Here is an 18,041-nt window from a genome sequence, read left to right on the forward strand (position 1 = left end):
TCTCAGCAAATCGTGTAAAACAATTTCCAGACTGATAATTGGGCATACAATTCACATTGAAGCGCAGAGAAAGCAAAGACTTTCTCTATCCCGATTTAGGGATTACAATACCACTAGCCTAAGCTAACATCTAAATGGTTAGGCTGCCTGAAAACAATATCTTAAGCAGGCCTCTTTTCGAATTCGACCTTGTTAAGATTTCCAAATCTCGAATAATGATTGGAGCTATTCTTTTGACAAATAGGTTAGTGCAACACAATTGGAACACTCTTGAAACCGAATTGCTAAATCATTTTTTGAAATTAAGTGAATTTTCAATTTTCGTTTCCGCATATGTTCCTAAATGTGTTCTGTAAAGCCCATTTCGTTTCCGCATAAGTTGGTAGAATTTGGATACTGAAATTGTTCTGAAAAGCCCTTCCAATCTGAACTCTTTTCGCCGCCAAAATGAAAGGATCCTTGAAGCAAAGGGTCCTTGAAACTAACCCAAAACCGTTACGAGCTTTTGTTTGGTGTTTCGCTTTAAGTTTTGTGTGTTTATTCGGTTATGACCATTTATCATTGTGAAATTATTTTAGTTACGCAGTTTCGTTTCACATGTTTGGTTTGTTTTTTTTTTGTTGTTGTTTTTTGCTTTTTTTGTTTGTTTTATTTAAGTTTTATTCCTTTTTAAATTTGCTTTAAATTTTCTTTGGGACTGGCCCAGTTCTCAAAATTTAAATATTACTAAAAATTAATTTGAATTATGTAATTGAATGTAAAAATGGTTTACATTTATGCCATGTACTTTGTTTTGTTTTTGTATTTGTTTTTTGCTTGGTAGAGACGAAAAAACATATGCAATTAAAATATAATTTAATGTTTATATCTTTTTAAATATATATATATATATCTGGTAATATATCTTTTCATTTCTCGTAACATCATGCGCTTGTGTTGCAATTTTGCAATTTTACTTTCACTTTTAATAACTAAACTTTTTTTATTCTCTTTCATACGCATTATTACATATACATATATAGGCATACATATACATATATATGCATGTATAAATGTATGTTTGTGTGGATGAATTCAGTGAGTAAGTGTGTGTTTGTGTGTATGTATATGTGTGAGTTTAAAAATTATGTTTACATATGTATAATAGGGTCATATAAAATGCGCGGCACTTTTCCATTTCTCGCTGCCAATTTTGTTTGCGGTTCGACTCGACTCGATCGATCAATCGATAATAATATAATTATCATTATTATTATTTGTTATATTATTATTATAATTATTATAGGTATTTATTGCTGCTACTATTTTGTGTGAGAGTTGTGAGCAAAAGGTTACTAAGAAAATATAAAAAATTAAATAAATTAAAGCGTTCTCATCAGCCATAAACTAAAACGATGCTACATTAGTTTTCCGAATGTTTCCAACTTGCTGTTGCTGTTTTGTTTGATTTGTATCTAAAGTGTTATTTTTTTAAGTTTCTATAATTTCATTCACTCCTGCCGACATCAAGGTATCGGAATAGTTTGTGGCGCAGCATTACTCTCGGTTTAATTCTACTACTATTGTTGATTTTCGTGTCGTCCTAACATAACCATATTTTGGTTGCCTATTAAAAATTTGCTGCATAATTGCGAAATTATTTGCTGCTTGGGCGCTGCATGTCTATGTATATATAGTACGTGTGTGTATGTATATGTATGTATATAAAGGTATATAAGGCATGTATATATGTATATATATATTTGTACATATACACACCATACATGTATTCGCGTTAAGTTTTATAATGAATTACACATTTAGTTATAGATGCTTTATAATGCGCTTTTATTACTTTGTTTTTTTTCCTTCCATAACTTGCATTACTTTACGTGTCACCTCCATACCCTTCTCAGGCCTACCCCCCCTTCATATTCTGTCCAAACATCAGCATTTGGATGGAGGAGGGAGCTTGCAACGGATCGGCAATTGTTTTTGTTGTTGTGTTCGGTTGAGCATACAAAATTCTCAATTGCAATTTCGATTTTGTCCGGAAATTTGCAAGTTTTTCGCTTGTTGGTTATTATAATTAATTTCTTTTTCGGTTCATATTGATGACGTTTGTCTGGTAGTGGGTTAAACACTAACTGCAAGCGACAACAGCGGAAACTGGCAGCACTGGTACTTCTCGCCTCGCAGCGTTGCCACCAACGCGTGCGCTGCCTGAACACTTGTGCTTGGTCGGTCACCGATCGACGATCATCGATCGATTTATGTTTTCATTTGATGAACGAACGAGGATAACCAATCACTGGCCATTGACACAATATGCAATTGGAGGGATTATTCATCATATTGTAGTTCAAGCAAGCGCCCAAGATCTGAATCTGGATCTGGCAAACTGCAAAATATTGCTAATAGCGCTTGATGTGATGGGCTGGCCATTTGGATTTCGTTGGTTTAATAATTAGTGTAGTATCTATGTATTGTATGTATGTATGTATATCGCTTTATCGAGATGGATGAGAATATAGTATAATTGATTTAGTTTTAATTTTCAACTTAACTTTGCGCTTAAACAAACTCAACTCAGAAGTTTGCTCTCTTCTCGTACGTTTCGTATGTTTTTTCTCTCTCTACATATATTAGATAGATAGAAGTATATTTAATTTTATATTGTATTGTAGCATAAACATAAGTTAGAATTATTAGTTTTGCAAATAAGCATACGCAGTGCCGGAGACTAAAAAGATAGTTGTAGTAGTAATGGGTAAAGTATATATATATATATATGTATAATGTAAATTTGTTTGACAAAAAATACACTCAGCTATTTTTGCGTTTCTTTTCTTCTTCGTTCAGTTTTTGCATTTTGCGTTTTGCTTTTGCTTCTCTTGATATTTTTGTTTCTTTAAGTTTAACATAAAAACTAAAAGCTAAAAATTAACACAATACATATTAAAAAAAATGATAATTATTTATGATTTAGTTTTATAAAGTAAGATGTGAATTTCCATCAATGAAGAGCAAATAGCGCAGTACATTAATTTCCGTTATCGGGTTTATTCCTTTCTTGTTTTTGTTATTTTTGGGTGTGTGTGTATGTGTATGTGTGTGTCCTTTTTATTTGCAAACATTTAATAAAAGTGACGCGAGCGCGCGAATTGTTGGAGCTTTTGCTGCTGCCCCCTATTCTTGTTTTTGTTTGTTTCAAATTGCTTTTACCAATCGTTAATAACATTTACGCAGCTGCAGATTCAATCTATAAATGTATGTAATTATATTTATATATTTATATATATGTATGTATATGTATGTGAATATGTAACCCAACTAAATTATAAGGATTATATTTTGCAAATTTCTTGCTCGTTTTAATTTTTTTGTTGTTTTATTTTACTTTCTGTTAATTTTGTTGTTTATTTGTTTGTTGCTTGGTTGGTGTAGGTTGCTTGGTGTTGCTTTCTTGGTTTTGTAGCGGGCGGCAGGCGGCGAGGCGAGACGAGGCGGGACGCGGTCAACGACACTCGCACTGCTTCTCAATAACGACGCCCGGTTTTAACAATTTTCAATTTTCACACTACTATTATATTCGCAGGTTGTTTTTTTATTTAAAAAGTTGTTGCTTGTTTTTAAGATTCTTTTTCCCTCAATCGTGTGGTAAGATTAAAGTTTATTTGCGTTTATATTTGTTGCTAGATTTAAACTTAAGCCCTGTGTGTGTGTGTGTCTGTGTGTTTTCAACGCATTTTGCCTGTTTGTGTTGCTGTTGTTTTTTGTTTGTTTGTTACTCTTACTGCGTTTTTTAGCTGTTTGTTTTTTCATTTAAATTTGCTTTCGCTAGTATTTTCTTGTATTTAAATGTATATATAAGTAAATATTTGTTGGTTGGCTACGCTCCTGCTAATTTCAATGCATCCGTAAAGTGTTTCTGTTTCTCGTAATGTTTGTTTGTTTCAGTGTGTGTGTGTGTGTGTATGTATGTTGCATGGGTGTGAGTATATGAGAGTATGTGTGTGAGTGTCGGCGTGTGTGTGTGTGTGTTTGTCTGCCATTTTGGCGACATCTCTGGCCAGCCTGGGGAAGTGTGTGCATGTGTGTGTGTGTGTGTGAGCTGCCGGAATTGAGAGCTGCGTTTTAATTTGAGTGCCACTCGCCGCCACGATTGGCACCACCGCCACCGCCGCTGCCTGCACCACCACCTGAATTGTTGGCATAGTACGACGGCTTGCTTAGTTGAGCCGCTGCGGCAGCAGCCGCTGAAGCAGGAGCCGAACCGCTGCCAGCACCGGGACCTCCAGGGCCACCATTGTTGGCGCCACTCACGACTGAGGAGCCGCCACCACCGCCACCACCACCAGTGCCGCCGCCCGTCACCAGCCGCATATTTTGCGCCCGCTGCGCTGATGCCTGACTCTGTTGTTGCTGTTGTTGTTGCTGCTGCGACTGTTGCTGCGACTGCTGCTGTTGTTGTTGCTGTGGATGCTGTGGATAGTTGTTGGGCCGTTGAATGGGGGTCGGGTAACGTCCCTGCGCACCACCGCCGCTCTGGCCAACGCTACCCACACTATTGCCACCGCCCACCACCTGAGAGCTACCGGAGCCACTGCCGACGGCGCCGCTGCGTCCACCGCCGCCCAAAGCATTCATGTTGGGCGTATTGCCGCCGCCGGTGCCGCTGTTCCGTTGCGCCACCTGCTGTTGCTGCTGCTGTTGGGATTGCTGCTGTTGCAGCACCTGGTTCTGCATATCCCACTGCGGGTGCGAATGCGAAAGCGAGACAGAGATGGAGGGCGAGAGAGAGGGATATATATATGGAAAATGTGATTAATATTTACACAATACAAGATAAGGCCAATAAGTGTGCTTTAATCGAGTAAATGAGAAGCGCAGAAAAAGGACTCTCAAATAATACAACAAACTATGCTGCTGGTATTTCCTGCTTTTCATAAAATAAGAATTATACTGTTGTCTGAATACATATACAATTTACAACAAAACCTTAGGTGCGGAATGGTTTCAAATTTCTAAAATTGGCACTTAAGCTACACGCAGGCACAGCAATATCTATTCCATATGAAATGATATGAATTATTCCACGACTCCATTACTGCGGATAGCTGAGAATCAAACAATATATTAAACACGCGACCTACAAATCAAAAACCAAAAACCTAACCCAATAAAACTTTTGTGGTGTTCATGGTATGAGAAGCGCGGAGGAAAGCTTTCACAAACAAAATGAAATAATTTATTGAATCGCTAAAAGAGTTACTATATCTATCCCATATAAAAATACTATATATTATATGTGTACTATATATATGTATGTATATATATATATAGATCATAAATACATCATTCGGTTATTGTAATACAAATAAAGTTTTCATTTTGCGGGAGCAAGATAGGTTTTTTTTTTTAAATTAACGTATCATATCATGGGTAGAAGGGTCTACTTACACCGCCGTAGTTCTTATGATGCGGTGGACTTGGCTGCGACTGCACCTGCTTGGCCAGTCCCAGACTCATGTCTGCGCTTAGGGGACTCTTCAGTTGCCTGCCCATCTGAAAACATAGAAGAATTGGTCAATTTTTGCATTTTATTCGCCATAGAGGCTTTGCGCTGCTTACCGAGTCCTGCAGGTGACTCTGACCCTGGCTGTTCTTCAGATAAGCCGCTGCCGGAGTCGGACCGCCCCGGAATTGATTAATGGCTGCTGCTGCCAACAGCTGTGAGTTCATAAACTGTGTATTAAAGTTTCCCATAGTGTGTTGCGATTGGGGGCCGGGGGGACCCTGAGGTCCTGGCGGACCATTCGATCCAGGTGGTCCGCCTTGGTGGCCCGTATGACCGCCATACATGCCAGCGACGGCTGCTGTCGTAGCCAGACCATAGTTTTGTGCGCCAGCGCCTCCGCCCTGGGGCGGTGGACCACCATAGAACTGGGGCCCATTGGGACCACCTCCTGAATTCGAGTAATAGCTGTTGGATTGCAATTGATGTGCTCCTGGCGGTGGTCCACTGTGGGTGGGTGGGTGCTGCGGAGGCGGAGCCGCATAAAGATTCATAAACTGCTGTGCAGCCGCATACGGACCGGCAGCGCTGCCAGCGGACTTGGAGCCTATGGCGCCAATGGGCTGACTGCTATTCGGTGGCGGCTTGGCGGAGCCCGACGACATCATTGAATTGGAGTTTGAGGGGATGATGGCAACAGCCGCGTTCGGATTGTTCAGTTGCTGCGAATTGGGATTACCGAAGGGCGAGGGACCGCTGCTTAAGCGGAACTGTGACGTCAGATTGGAATACATGTCCGGTGTGGGTCCCGTAGGTGGCGGCATATTGGGTGGCGTTTGCATTGCGTATGCATTAAAAGCGCCACCGGCAGCAGCCGCATAATGTCCCGGGAAGCTGTGGGCTGCGGCCGCTGAATAGGCCTGCGAGCGATTTGAATGATCAAGCGAATGGAATGGAGCATATAGGTTGCCGCCCTGTGATGGCGGCGGTGGCGCGCCCATCTGTGACGAATTGAAGACCACGGTCGCCGGTGGACTTGGAATTGTTGGAATACCAGTAAATTGTGGCGACGCCTGATAGAACGGACCGCTGGCGTTATGCAGTTGCTGCTGCTGTTGCTGCTGTTGGTGCTGTTGCTGTAGACTGGGCGGTGGCGACATGCCCAGAGCGTGTTGTTGCAACTGTTTGGCGGCTGCTGCATGTTGCTGCTGTTTGGCCACCTCGGCGGCGGCGCGTTGCTGTGCCACGTGCTGTTGCTGCTGCTGCTGCGGACTGGGATAGTCCTCGGGGGCGCCAAATGAGGGCTCTAGCGAGTTGGCGGCATCGAAGGGTGATCCATGACCGCCATGACCGCCGTAGCCACCATGCTGCACGGGTCCCGGCGAGGAGAGTGAGTGTGAATGGGAGTGCGAGTGGTGCTGGTGATGGCTCGCCATATGCACAGCCGATACAGGATAGTGGGGCAACTGCTGTTGCTGTTGTTGCTGCTGCGAGGCAGCCACGGCGGCTACAAACGAGGTTATGTGCGAGCTGCCATCATCCACCGATGACTGTGACTGCTGCACCTGCTGCTGTTGCTGTGCCTGCTGTTGTTGCTGCTGCGCCTGCTGTTGCTGCTGCTGCGCCTGCTGCACTGCAGCAGATTGGTGCGCGGCGTGCGATGAGTGCGACTGATGCTGCTGTGCCTCCGGCATAGGTGTGGCCTCCCACACCTTCTTCACGCTTGCTATCTTCATATTCAGATCGGCTGTGGAATTATGCTGTGCCTGTTGTTGTTGTTGTTGCTGCTGCTGCTGCTGTTGTTGTTGTTGCTGCTGCTGCTGCGCCTGTTGCTGTTGTTGCACCACCTGTGCGTTGGTAGTTTTGCTTTCTGCCAGAGAATCGCCAGCCACATTGAGTACTGTGCTGGTGTCGTCGCTGCCAAAGGAGAAGCCCAGCTTCATGTCCTGCTCCTCATCCGTCGGCTTGCCTACGAACGACATTTGGGAAAGTGCGTTGGTTAATCTATCGACAGTGGCGCTGGTGCTACTGGGTGCCACGGAGAGCGCATCGCCAGTTAGCTTCAGTTGAGCACTGCTGCCACCACCGCCCACTCCGGCAGCTGCTTGCTGCTTATAGGTTGAGTTTTCGAATATAATTGTATTGACGGGCGCGCCCGCATCAATACGCAGTCCCCCAGAGCTAGCTGTCGCTCCACCTCCACTCTGCGACTTGTCGCCAATTGGTGAGAGTTTGGACTTATCGGTCGAATTGTTGCCGCTGGTGTTGCCGCTACTACTGATGGAGGCAGTGGGAGCACTCACATCGCCGCTAAGGCTAACGAGCGAAGTGCGTTGTGCTGGACGAGCGCCGACGTTGGTAACAAGACTGCTGTTGGAGCCGCTGGTGGCATCCGTCTTCTTCTTGGTCAGATCACTGCCAGGCGCACCAAGCGCATTGGGTGCAGCTCCAGCTACTGTAGACTTCACAGCGCTGCCAACGGCGGCACTGCTACTATTGGCGGCTAGAGTTGTATTCAGGCCAGGTGGAGGTCGTGCAGCAACGTTTGCAGATGTGTCAGCCTTCTTGGCATCCTTGGACGAAGCCTCATCCCCACCTTTGCTCACGGCAGTGTTGTTGGCGTTAGCTGCTGATGACAGTTGCTTGGGTGGCGAGGCGCCATGCTTCTTGCTGGCATCGACCAGACCGGCGGCATTTGTCACATCCGACTTACCACCAGCGGTAGTTGCCGGGCTCTGCTGCTTGCGCGTCTTTTCATCGGCATCTGTGGCTAGCGCATCCTTGGGCTTGTGCAGTCCCGCGCTCAACGCCATTTGATTCTGTTTTGTCTTGTCCAGATCTGTGCTACCCGTCGACTCTGACTCTGAGTTGCGTTGCTTGTAGTCATCGAAGCCGAGGCGACCGTAGGCGCGGCTGCCGCTTCCGGGGTTCATGCTACGTGAATCATTGCCACGTCGATAGCTGGAGGCGCCGCCGCTAGCCAAACCACCACGTCCGCGACGTGAAGGCTCACCGCGTGGCGAGAAGCCTTTGTTGGTTGTTGTGATTGTGACGGGCTGATTGGCGCTGCTCACTTGGCTGCCACCGCTGCTCTGTGCGTCCTGGCGGGCCACTTTGGGACTGCGCTCGCCCCGTCTGGTGCCACTGGCACCTGCTCCAGTACCGGCATTGGCAGTGTAACTGTCCTCGTCCACATCTTCGGACTGCTCCGATTCGCTGGCAAAGGGAAGTTGCTCCCCACCGCTGACATAATACCGACGGCCACTGCTGTTGCGACTACTCCAGTCGTTGTTGCTGCGAGTGCCGCGATAGTTGCCGCCGCTGGTGCCGCCTCCCTCGCGGCCATAGCTGCGCGATCCGGCACGAGGCTCATCGCGCGGTCGTCCGCCGCTGCGTGGACTTGGCCGCTTGCTGCTGGAGGAGTTGGATGTGGACTTGTCCTCTGCGCCAGATGTGCTGCTGTTGCCATCCTTGGCCGAGGCTTGTGCTGACGCTCCGATTCCGCTTTTGGCAGTGCTTCCAGCGTTTGTCTCCGACTTGTCAGGGCCCATCTCAGTGGCTGGCGCCGCTGTCTTTTCTTCCGACTTGTCCGTCTCTACGCTTCGTCGAAGTATTTGTGTCGGCATGGACTCGGAGCCAGATCCGGAGCCGGTTAGTGGTTTGTGTGGCGATGCGGGTATCGCTTTGCTGGTTTCTTCGCTCAGACTAGGCTGACGATTTGGACGCTGCAGTATCTTGATCTGTACTGAGTCGTGACTGTGCGTACTTGAAAAACTCTCGTCACGGTGTCGATGCTTTTGTTCAGCATCTGTTTGCTCTGCCCAGGAGGATGTGGCACCGCTGTTTTCGGCCTTAAAGCCATCATCTCCAGATGAGACGCTCGTTTTGCGATGTGAGTTTTCAGAAATGCTGCGTGGCAGCGTTTGTCTGTTGTAATCATCGTTGAGTCGCTGGCTGCCAGTGCTTGAGCCACTGCGTGAATAGACACCTCCACCTCCACCCCCACCACTGCGCTCATCGTCATCGCGTGCACTATCGTGGCGGTTTCGAGCGTAGCCACCCGAGCTGCCCGCACCACTTCCAACGCTGCCGCCACGCGCATAACTGGAGGAGATGCTCCGTCCCTGGCCCTTCTGCAAGTAACGTGAATTGCTGTCAAAAGCAGATCCCGCCGAAGCCGATTTCTCGATGCCACCACGTGGTAACTGATGTTGTTGTTGTTGCTGCTGCTGCTGCTGTTGTTGCTGGCGTTGGAAGCGCGGCGGTAAATTCGACTGAAAATGTGTCAAAAAGACGGCCTTCTGGCCATAATCGCTACCACTGGCAGTGCTGCCGGCTGCATTTGGACCGTTACCGCCGCCTCCGCCGCTGTTATTGCCGCCACCAAGACTGGAAGCGCTGCCACGAGAGGCATAACTGCCTCCGCCACCATTGCCGCTGCCCGTGGAGCTCCCGCCACTACGACGTTGGTGATGTGTCAGCGAACCACTCTCATCCTCGCTGACATTGCCTAACGACGTGGTCCCGGTTACAGCCTGATCGGCACTCATACCAGAGGACGAGGTGCTGGAAACAACCCCTGTACCAATATCCGAACTAAGCTGAGCCTTGTTCTTGTTCATTTTCATTTCGAGCTCTTGCAACTTCTTGGCCGCCGCCTGTTTACGTTCCATCTCGCGACGTTCCTCCTCCTCCTTGCGCTGCTTAACCCGTTCATAGACACTGGCATCCAATGCAATGCCACCCACGTTGCCGGCACTGCCACGATGTCCGTTTTGTTGGCGCACCAACTCACGCTCTCGCTCATCCTGACTGTCAGGTGCCTCACGTTCGCTGCTATCCTTGCCACGTTGCCAGTTTCCTACATTACTGCTGCCGCCGCCAATGCTGGAGCTAGAATGTTTGCGTTGCTCGCCAGCCAATACTGCACGTTCCGTATTCGGTTGCTGCTGCGACGACGGCGAAGATGACGACGTCGACTGTAGCTGAGATGCCAGCTGCTTGGTGACATGCTGTTGCTCCTCCGCTGCTGACTCATCATCGGAGAATGTTAATTTCTTTGTGTAGTCAATATCGTCCTGTTTCGTCCAGCTATCGTCCTTGGCAATAGCATTTAACCGCTCTAAGTCCTCTTCTCGAATAATGGGCCGCTGCATTTGTGCCACCTCAGGCTCCACAACAAACTCCTTATCCTTTCGTGCAGCATTCGACAACCCAGAACCACCGCCACCTCCGTTTGCCTGCTGCTGTTGTGGTGGCGTAGCCGTGCCACTGCCCGCTAGCGGTGGCGTTAATGAGGGCGCTGGACGCTTGGGAATAGCAGCGGCTGCCCGAAAACTGCCGATTGCAGGCGAGGCACTTCGCCCTCCACCCACAATGCCATTCTGATAAGAGACTGCCGAGGATGCATTCGACTCCCTGTCCGCGACAGCTGCGGCAGCAACTGCGGCAACTGTGGTTGAACCGGTACCACTTGTCGCATTTGGCAGCGGTGCACCACGTTGCATGAAAGAGGGCATCAGCGAGAGTATGGGCAGAGGCACGCTACCACCGCCGCTGCCACCGTTGCCCGCTCCCCCCTGTTGCTGGTGGTGGCCCGGGCCCAGTTGGTTCGATGCGTGATCTGCGCCAGCGGCACCTTTGGCTGCCTTTTCTTGTTGGTGCAGCCAGGCAGCCGTGTCGTTCGGAGGCCGGAGACTGACCTCGCCGAGATCTCGATCGCCGACGTCGTCGTTGCCATCTCTGTAGTTGCCTGACTCCCCGCCGCCTCCACGGTGATGATGGTGGCCATAGTGAGATGTCTGATGGTGCGAATGCGACTGTTGATGGCGGCCATGATGGTAGTCGCCACTGTTGCCGCCACCGCCATTGCCGCCCCGCGTCTGCTGCTGGTGATGATGATGATGATTCTGCTGATGATAATGACCTGGCTGTTGGTGGTGTTGCTGGTGATGATGATCTTTGCCTCCCTTGCCCGTTGCATGAGCTGTGCCGCTTGTTCCACCGCTTCCGCCACTCCCAACTGTGCCGTCGAGAGTCGGAAACTCGAATTGGAACTGTGGACTCTGATAATGGGGTACAACCTGTGGCGTACGAATGTAGTGGGCGCCACGCTCGTGGCCTGTGGTAATAGCAGACCATGTTTTAGTTGACCCTCCTGCCGACGAGTTGTTGATTAGCTTAAAGTTCTTGTTGTTATTGCTACCGCCGCCACCGGCGCTGTGGTTGTTGTTAGCGCTGCTGTTATTATTGCTATACAATGCCTGCTTGCCGCTAATGTTGTTGCTCGAACTGCCAACGCTACTGTTACCGCTGTTGTTATTGCTACCGTTGTTGCTACTGTTGTGGCCAGTGGGATGATTGCTGCTGCTGTTGGCGGCCGCCGCTCCTGTTCCTGATGATGTAGTTGTCGCAAATGCTGCCTGTCCGCTATTGTTGCCTGGAAATGTAATTCATCAATCTTTAATTGTAGATCTTTTGGATTTGTAAATTAGTTCAACACATACCTTCTGCACCCGCTAGAAGATTATTGTTGCTTAATGGTGTACTATTGGTTTCAGCTTTCAGGGATGGCAGATTGGCTGGTGGTCGCCTAGCGGACGGCACTTTGCCCAAGATTTGCATTCCATGTTTACGTGGCACTTGATTCTTTTGCGCAGATGGTTCACTCGACTCGCCCTGGTACATTTAAAATAAGATTTTAATATATATCACACTTTATTTTATTGCATTGCGCTTCTTTACTTACACGGCTATTCTTGTACATGCGATTTATATCCAACGCTGTAAATTTGGGCTTGGCATTTCGCTCTCCCCTACTTCCCCCCAGTGTACTCATGCTGCCAATAGATCCTCATTAGCGTTACCTTGCCGCCCTCTGACGCGTTCCTCGGCTTCACGCACTGGCGCAAAGAAACGCAAGTAGGTTGCTTATTTGATTGGAACGGCACCAAGTGGCTGGGCTGGGTTGGAGTTGCTGGGGCTGCTCTCTAGTTAGAGGGGGAGTTTGGCGCCTCTGGTTCAAACTAATATTAATAATCACTTATATATGTTGCTGTTGTTGTTTTCTCCTTCTTCTAAATCAGTATGCCGCCTCAGTCTTGTTTTGAGCTGTAAACATTCAATTGAAACATTTTTTGTTACTTCTTGTTTGTTGCAATTACTAATTTGTTGGTTGCTGTTTTATTTGTTTTGGTACGTGGGCTGCCGGGTCGTTGTATGTGTGTGTTGCATGGGGGACTGCAGAGCAAGCATGCATACGCGTGTGACAGAGATGAGCATAGATGCTTCAAAAAAAAAAAAGCGCGCGCGCTGTGTGTGCACAAACGAAAGCGCACCACAACTGAAGGCGCTCAGCACTCTGCGAGTACCACCCCCGCAACCCGCACACTAACACAATAGGTAGACAGGCAAGCAAGGCAAGGCAGAAAAGAAACGATGGCAGGCAGCAGCCAGCGAGCGACAACGAAGACCACAAACGACGAACTGTGTCCATCAGTAGTCACCAAGAAGTATGCGGTGGCGTCTTTTAACAAGTAATTGAAGAAGAGCGAGCTAAGAAGCTCTGTATATACATTCACTGTGGCTTACAACAAAAACGTTATTCTTCCATGGTCATGGGTCACAAACTATATACCCTATTGCGTTCGTACTATCTAATCTTTCATCAGAAAGTTTTGTTTTTGCATTTGACAACAACATTCTCAATATGTAATTTGGTTGCAATAACTTAATAAACATGTTTTTTTAAGCTATATAATAGCGGGATTTGACACACTCGGATTTATTCTGATTTTTATTTGTAATTGATTTTGTCAGACATCTGTATACAGATGCTCCATACAACTGATTTGTTTCTTTCGAGGTTATATTTTTTGTTTTTGTTAACTATATTGTTATTCAATATTGAATTCAAAGTCTGTTGCAGGAATATAACTATTATCAGTATCCGTCAACAAGAAGCTCTTGGCAGAAGTAGTGATTGGAACAGGCAGACGGACGTGGTGATTTAAATTCGTCTCGTGCTGATCATATATGTACCCATAAGTTGTCCTATGTATGGTATGCTTCTTTAATGGGTGTTACAAACTTGCACACCAAATACGATATACTCTTACACTTTTCAGTGCAGGGTATAACAATGGCGTACCAAACAGCCAGTGCAACAACAACAATAGTGGGTTGCAGCATTTAAAATGTAACCAACTTTTATGCACAAATTACAGTAAAGTGACCATGTTGTTGTTGTCGCTTGCAAAGGTGCGGTGGGCGGTAACTTTGCCCGAGTGGGTCGGTGGGTGGTGGATATATTGAAACAATAATGCTTGGCAACAAATTTTTTTGTTGCCTTTAACAACAACAACGAGGCACAGCAGTGCACACATACATACATACGTATGTGCACCCGCGCACTTTGATTGGCGTTAGTTATTATTTAATCGCGTAAAAATAACAATCTAAGCACACACACTTTTAATTATAAAGTATAACCATTTTGTTGAATTATACATAATAATTTGCACATTTATGAGCGAAAAGCCACTGTAAATGTACCGTTTAGTAAGCAAGCAGCCTACATCACACAAACGTACACAGACACATACACAGGCAGAGACACGCAAAAGATTTGCTTGGTTTGTTGGGCACGCACTAGTGTTTGGTATATCTTAGCCTTTTTTCTTTTTTGGGTGAAAAACGGGAGCACTTTTAAATACAGCCACACTATAAAAAATTGTCCAATTATGCTTAGATATTTGCAATGTACATTCTTTTCCACACCATCCACCGCGTATCGCATAAAAGCGTGCCGCTGCTTCTTCTTCTACTTCGACGTCTTTTGGTTCTGTGCTGCGGCGTTTGTATAGACGTATAAATGTATTCGTATGCGTGCCGTAGTGTTGCCACACGCGCACAAAAAAAATCGAACCAGACTTAATTTAAAATGCAATTTATGCAGAATGAAGCGGAAAAACAGTTAACAATTAATGACAGTTGTGGTAAAAGTATGCGATGCGCACAAATGTGCCTATTCAATTGCACTTTTCAGACAACAATTACAATTGGGAGAAAAAACACAAGAAAAAGAAGAAAACCTGCTGCTGTCACCGCCGCCACCAACAATGCAACGATTGCATACATATGTGCAAGTGCGAGCGGGACAACACCACGTTGGGCGACGGCGGGTATACAGTAAATCTATGTGAGTGGCAGGCACACATTGCTGTTTTAATTGGAATTGTTTTCAATGAAACATGAAATTAATTTGCATTTAATGTTGTAATTGGAGTAGGCGAAGCACTTTAATTTAAGAGCAGTCAGGCGAACACAGAATGAATTGCCACAGTTGTTTTGCCAAATTTGTTGGTTTATTTTGCACGAAAGTTCTCTGTGTGCACAATACAACAACACCAAACAAAAAACCTACAACTATAATCAACGCATAACGCATATAGTGCTTACCCTTTTGCACGCAGCACACACACAGTTCGTTGCTCCTTGACTCCTTTTTTCTTCTTTCGTATATACTTTCGATTTGTACGTTTTTTGCACTCTTCTTACGCTTACTCAGCCGTTTGCGAAAAAACCGAACAAGACACGTTTGTATGCCTCTTTGTTAGAAGCACGCACACAAACAATTTAAGTTGTAAAAGCTTTAAAACGCTTCACCGATTGTCATCTAGTATATATATATTTTCTTTTGAAAATCAAATTTCAGGGATTTCAATTTTGTTAAGCTGACTGCTCTTTTGTTTTATTTATTTCGCCAAGTTCGGTCTTCGGCCGACGTTCGTTGTTGCGCTGGCTGCGGCTAGCTTTGGCTCTCACGCGTTCTCGCTCGTTTGTGCTCTCTTTCTCTCTCTGTCACTCTGCTGTCGTTCTGCTGATACTTTTTGCAAGTGTATAGTTGGTGTATGGTTGTAACTCGTTAGATTTATTTTTCGAATATATATTTTGATTTCCGCACACACACACACGCTCTATTTATTGGCGTTTTGATTACACTTTGGCGTTTTACGTTTATTTTGTCATTACAAATGCTTCAGTTCTTTTCACGTAATAAACGTTCATTAAACAAAAAATCTGCACACAGTGTTGCACACTACGGCCTTGCAATGGTGATGGCAGTATCAGCATAATCAGACGCGCCTTTCAACACTGGCTTTACAGCGTCAATATCGATTTTGATGCTGACTTCATCGAATAAATATTCATGCATTGACCCATCTCTAGCAGCCCAAAATATTCGAAATTCATGTTAAAAATATTGCATCAAAGAAATTACATAGATAGCATTTCCCCGGCACTTAATTTTTTGTTGTTGACTATCATGCGTTTTTAGAAACGGACAAACTATAAATTTCATTCGCTTTCTTTTTTGCACACGAAAATTCATATTGTAAACTCTTATAGAAATAATTAAAATAATCTTAAGGGAGTTAGGGGGTCTAACTCCCAGTTAAAATTAAAAATCTTAGTTGTTACAATATTTGTGGGAGATGAATTTATTAGACTATGGAACTAAAATTAATTTATTGGGCGAGCTTCCATTATTCGCGATCCTTCTTGCTAACGTACTCGACACATTTGGATGGATCGGTGGGAAAATATTCTTGGCATTTAGTCATGAGCCGCTTAAGACCTTGTATATACTTTCGCTGCGTCTCGTCGTTCATAACATGAGCGACGTTCTTTGAAAAAATCTTTTCACGACCGGTACGCGCGTGAATGCCAACCATAGTTACACCGATGGGCCATGGCGCATTTCCGATGGCCATCTCCAGATAGGCATCGCTAGCAGATATGTAGTTGCGGTTGAGGAGATGCTTGCATATATCGCGCAAGCTTTCTAGAATGTCTTCAGGCAGGGTGTGAAGTTTAAGTTTGCGAAATAGTGGCTTCACATACTCCTTAGTCTGAGTATAGATGACTCGGGCCATTTTCACTTTGGTCGACATTTTCTCTTGCTTTGTGTAATTGGTTATCTGATCGTTCCATAGTTTCAGTAAGAAGGTGAGCAACGTAATGATAACATCCATATCGTATTCTCTCTTGTCATGGCCCATTTCCTCCGCCATGACTTGTATAGTTTCCCACGTTACCGATTCGTCCAATTCGGCAAAGTCTGCCTTTTGGTCCTCCTTTGTTGTGGGCGTGTTTGCAAACATTTCTTGAAGATATGCAGCATCAACTTGCTCCATGGCCTCTTGAAAATCGTTGCGAAAGCCGCGATTCGCTTCGGGCTGTGAAATCTCACACTGGCGCAGTCTCTCAAATGCGTCCGATTCTGTTTCGCCGAATATCAAAATTGGTTCGCCCCGTTCACGTAGACGCCTTATCACCTCGGCGCGCGGCAATATGTTTTGTCCATCGTTGACAAAGCTGTAGGGACCTTCAGCAGCTTGGCCCTGAGCCTCAATAGATTCCTGTTTCTTATATCCCACACGCTCTAAAACCTCCGCAGTGTTCTTAGCGTTTAGTTCTCCACGTCTAAAGAACTTCTTTTTGTCGTCGACAAGTTGTTTTTGCTCAAGCAGCTTGCGTTTGCGTGCAATTTCAGCCTTCAATACCTCCATTATGATTCAAGAACAGCAAAACATATACAAATGAAGTACGCGTCGAAGATAATAAACACAAAATCAGCTGCTCGATTTGGAAATCGGCGTCTCATAATAAAATACTACTATCGATAGCAAACGATAGGCACATGTGGTGATGGTGTAGACATCGATGCATACCATAGGGCCATATCCTTCGAATTTATGTAGGTAAATAAAAATTAACCGTGCATCACGATTTTGCAATTTTGCATTGATAATACATGCAATTTTTGCGCAATTCAATTCACTGATAAAACCCGACTTTCCATTGTGTATTCACATCACTATTTTTAGTTCTTAAACCAAATAACGGATATGATGACTGGCATTGGATTTTATACAAAATCTTTGTAACTGGGGGCATTCCCGACATACATATGTACATATTTATTTCTTTAAAATGTAGGGAATTACCAAAAGCAAACATAAAGCCGTGAAAGCAAATACACCTAATTTTGTTAATACACGCTGGATTGGTTCCAAAAACAACCGTGCAAAAAAATACATTGATCATCATGCAAAAATAGGTGATTGGTTCCTTACCTCTAAAGAAATACATATTGTATATGCAATTTAAATTTTCAAACCGTTATATCAAAATCGTGTAAAAAAAGACCGTGTAAAAACAGAATTAGTTGTATATCGAATTAGCAATTTTTATAAAAATTGGCTATTTAATTGAAATGCGTTTATAATAAATAAATACATCTCAAATATTTTCATTGATATCACAGTTACAGAGATACTCTAAAAATATCACAGAAATACTACTTTCAAATGTACATACATATTTATATTCTATCCTGGGCTACTTTGTGCCGTCTCATTTTAAATACATATGTATATACATATGTATGTATGTATGTATGTATGTATGTATGTATGTATGTATGTATGTATGTATGTATATGTGTGCATGTACATTCAAAGTTTTATGAATTTTAGAG

At 45.0% G+C, this 18,041-nt stretch overlaps 2 protein-coding genes across 2 annotated transcripts; both read right to left on the reverse strand.

The window, feature by feature from the left end:
* Positions 1-1,053: 1,053 nt before the first annotated feature.
* Positions 1,054-15,566, reverse strand: LOC115629480 (filaggrin). The gene is made up of 6 exons (XM_030525951.1): positions 14,957-15,566; positions 12,246-12,607; positions 12,004-12,175; positions 5,614-11,936; positions 5,443-5,547; positions 1,054-4,734 (listed from the first exon to the last, which is right to left on the reverse strand). The coding sequence occupies exons 2-6, from the start codon at positions 12,333-12,335 to the stop codon at positions 4,117-4,119; spliced, it is 7,308 nt and encodes a 2,435-aa protein (XP_030381811.1). The 5' UTR covers positions 12,336-12,607; positions 14,957-15,566; the 3' UTR covers positions 1,054-4,116.
* A 411-nt stretch (positions 15,567-15,977) lies between these two features.
* LOC115629527 (pre-mRNA-splicing factor 18) lies at positions 15,978-17,075 on the reverse strand. The gene has a single exon (XM_030526005.1). It carries the CDS (start codon positions 17,068-17,070, stop codon positions 16,045-16,047), a length of 1,026 nt encoding a protein of 341 aa, XP_030381865.1. The 5' UTR covers positions 17,071-17,075; the 3' UTR covers positions 15,978-16,044.
* Positions 17,076-18,041: the final 966 nt, after the last annotated feature.

This window comes from Scaptodrosophila lebanonensis, unplaced genomic scaffold, assembly GCF_003285725.1.
Source record: "Scaptodrosophila lebanonensis strain 11010-0011.00,11010-0021.00 unplaced genomic scaffold, SlebRS2 tig00000155-arrow-arrow-pilon, whole genome shotgun sequence".
NCBI classification, from domain to species: Eukaryota; Metazoa; Arthropoda; class Insecta; order Diptera; family Drosophilidae; genus Scaptodrosophila; species Scaptodrosophila lebanonensis.

Excerpts from the sequence above, each read along its gene's own strand:
- LOC115629480 (XM_030525951.1), bottom strand. The coding sequence starts at position 12,335 with ATGAGTACACTGGGGGGAAGTAGGGGAGAGCGAAATGCCAAGCCCAAA. Across the intron at positions 11,937-12,003 it reads TCTTCTAGCGGGTGCAGAAG|GCAACAATAGCGGACAGGCA; the intron begins GTATGTGTTGAA and ends TTACATTTCCAG. Across the intron at positions 4,735-5,442 it reads ATCATAAGAACTACGGCGGT|TGGGATATGCAGAACCAGGT; the intron begins GTAAGTAGACCC and ends TCGCACCCGCAG.
- LOC115629527 (XM_030526005.1), bottom strand. The coding sequence starts at position 17,070 with ATGGAGGTATTGAAGGCTGAAATTGCACGCAAACGCAAGCTGCTTGAG.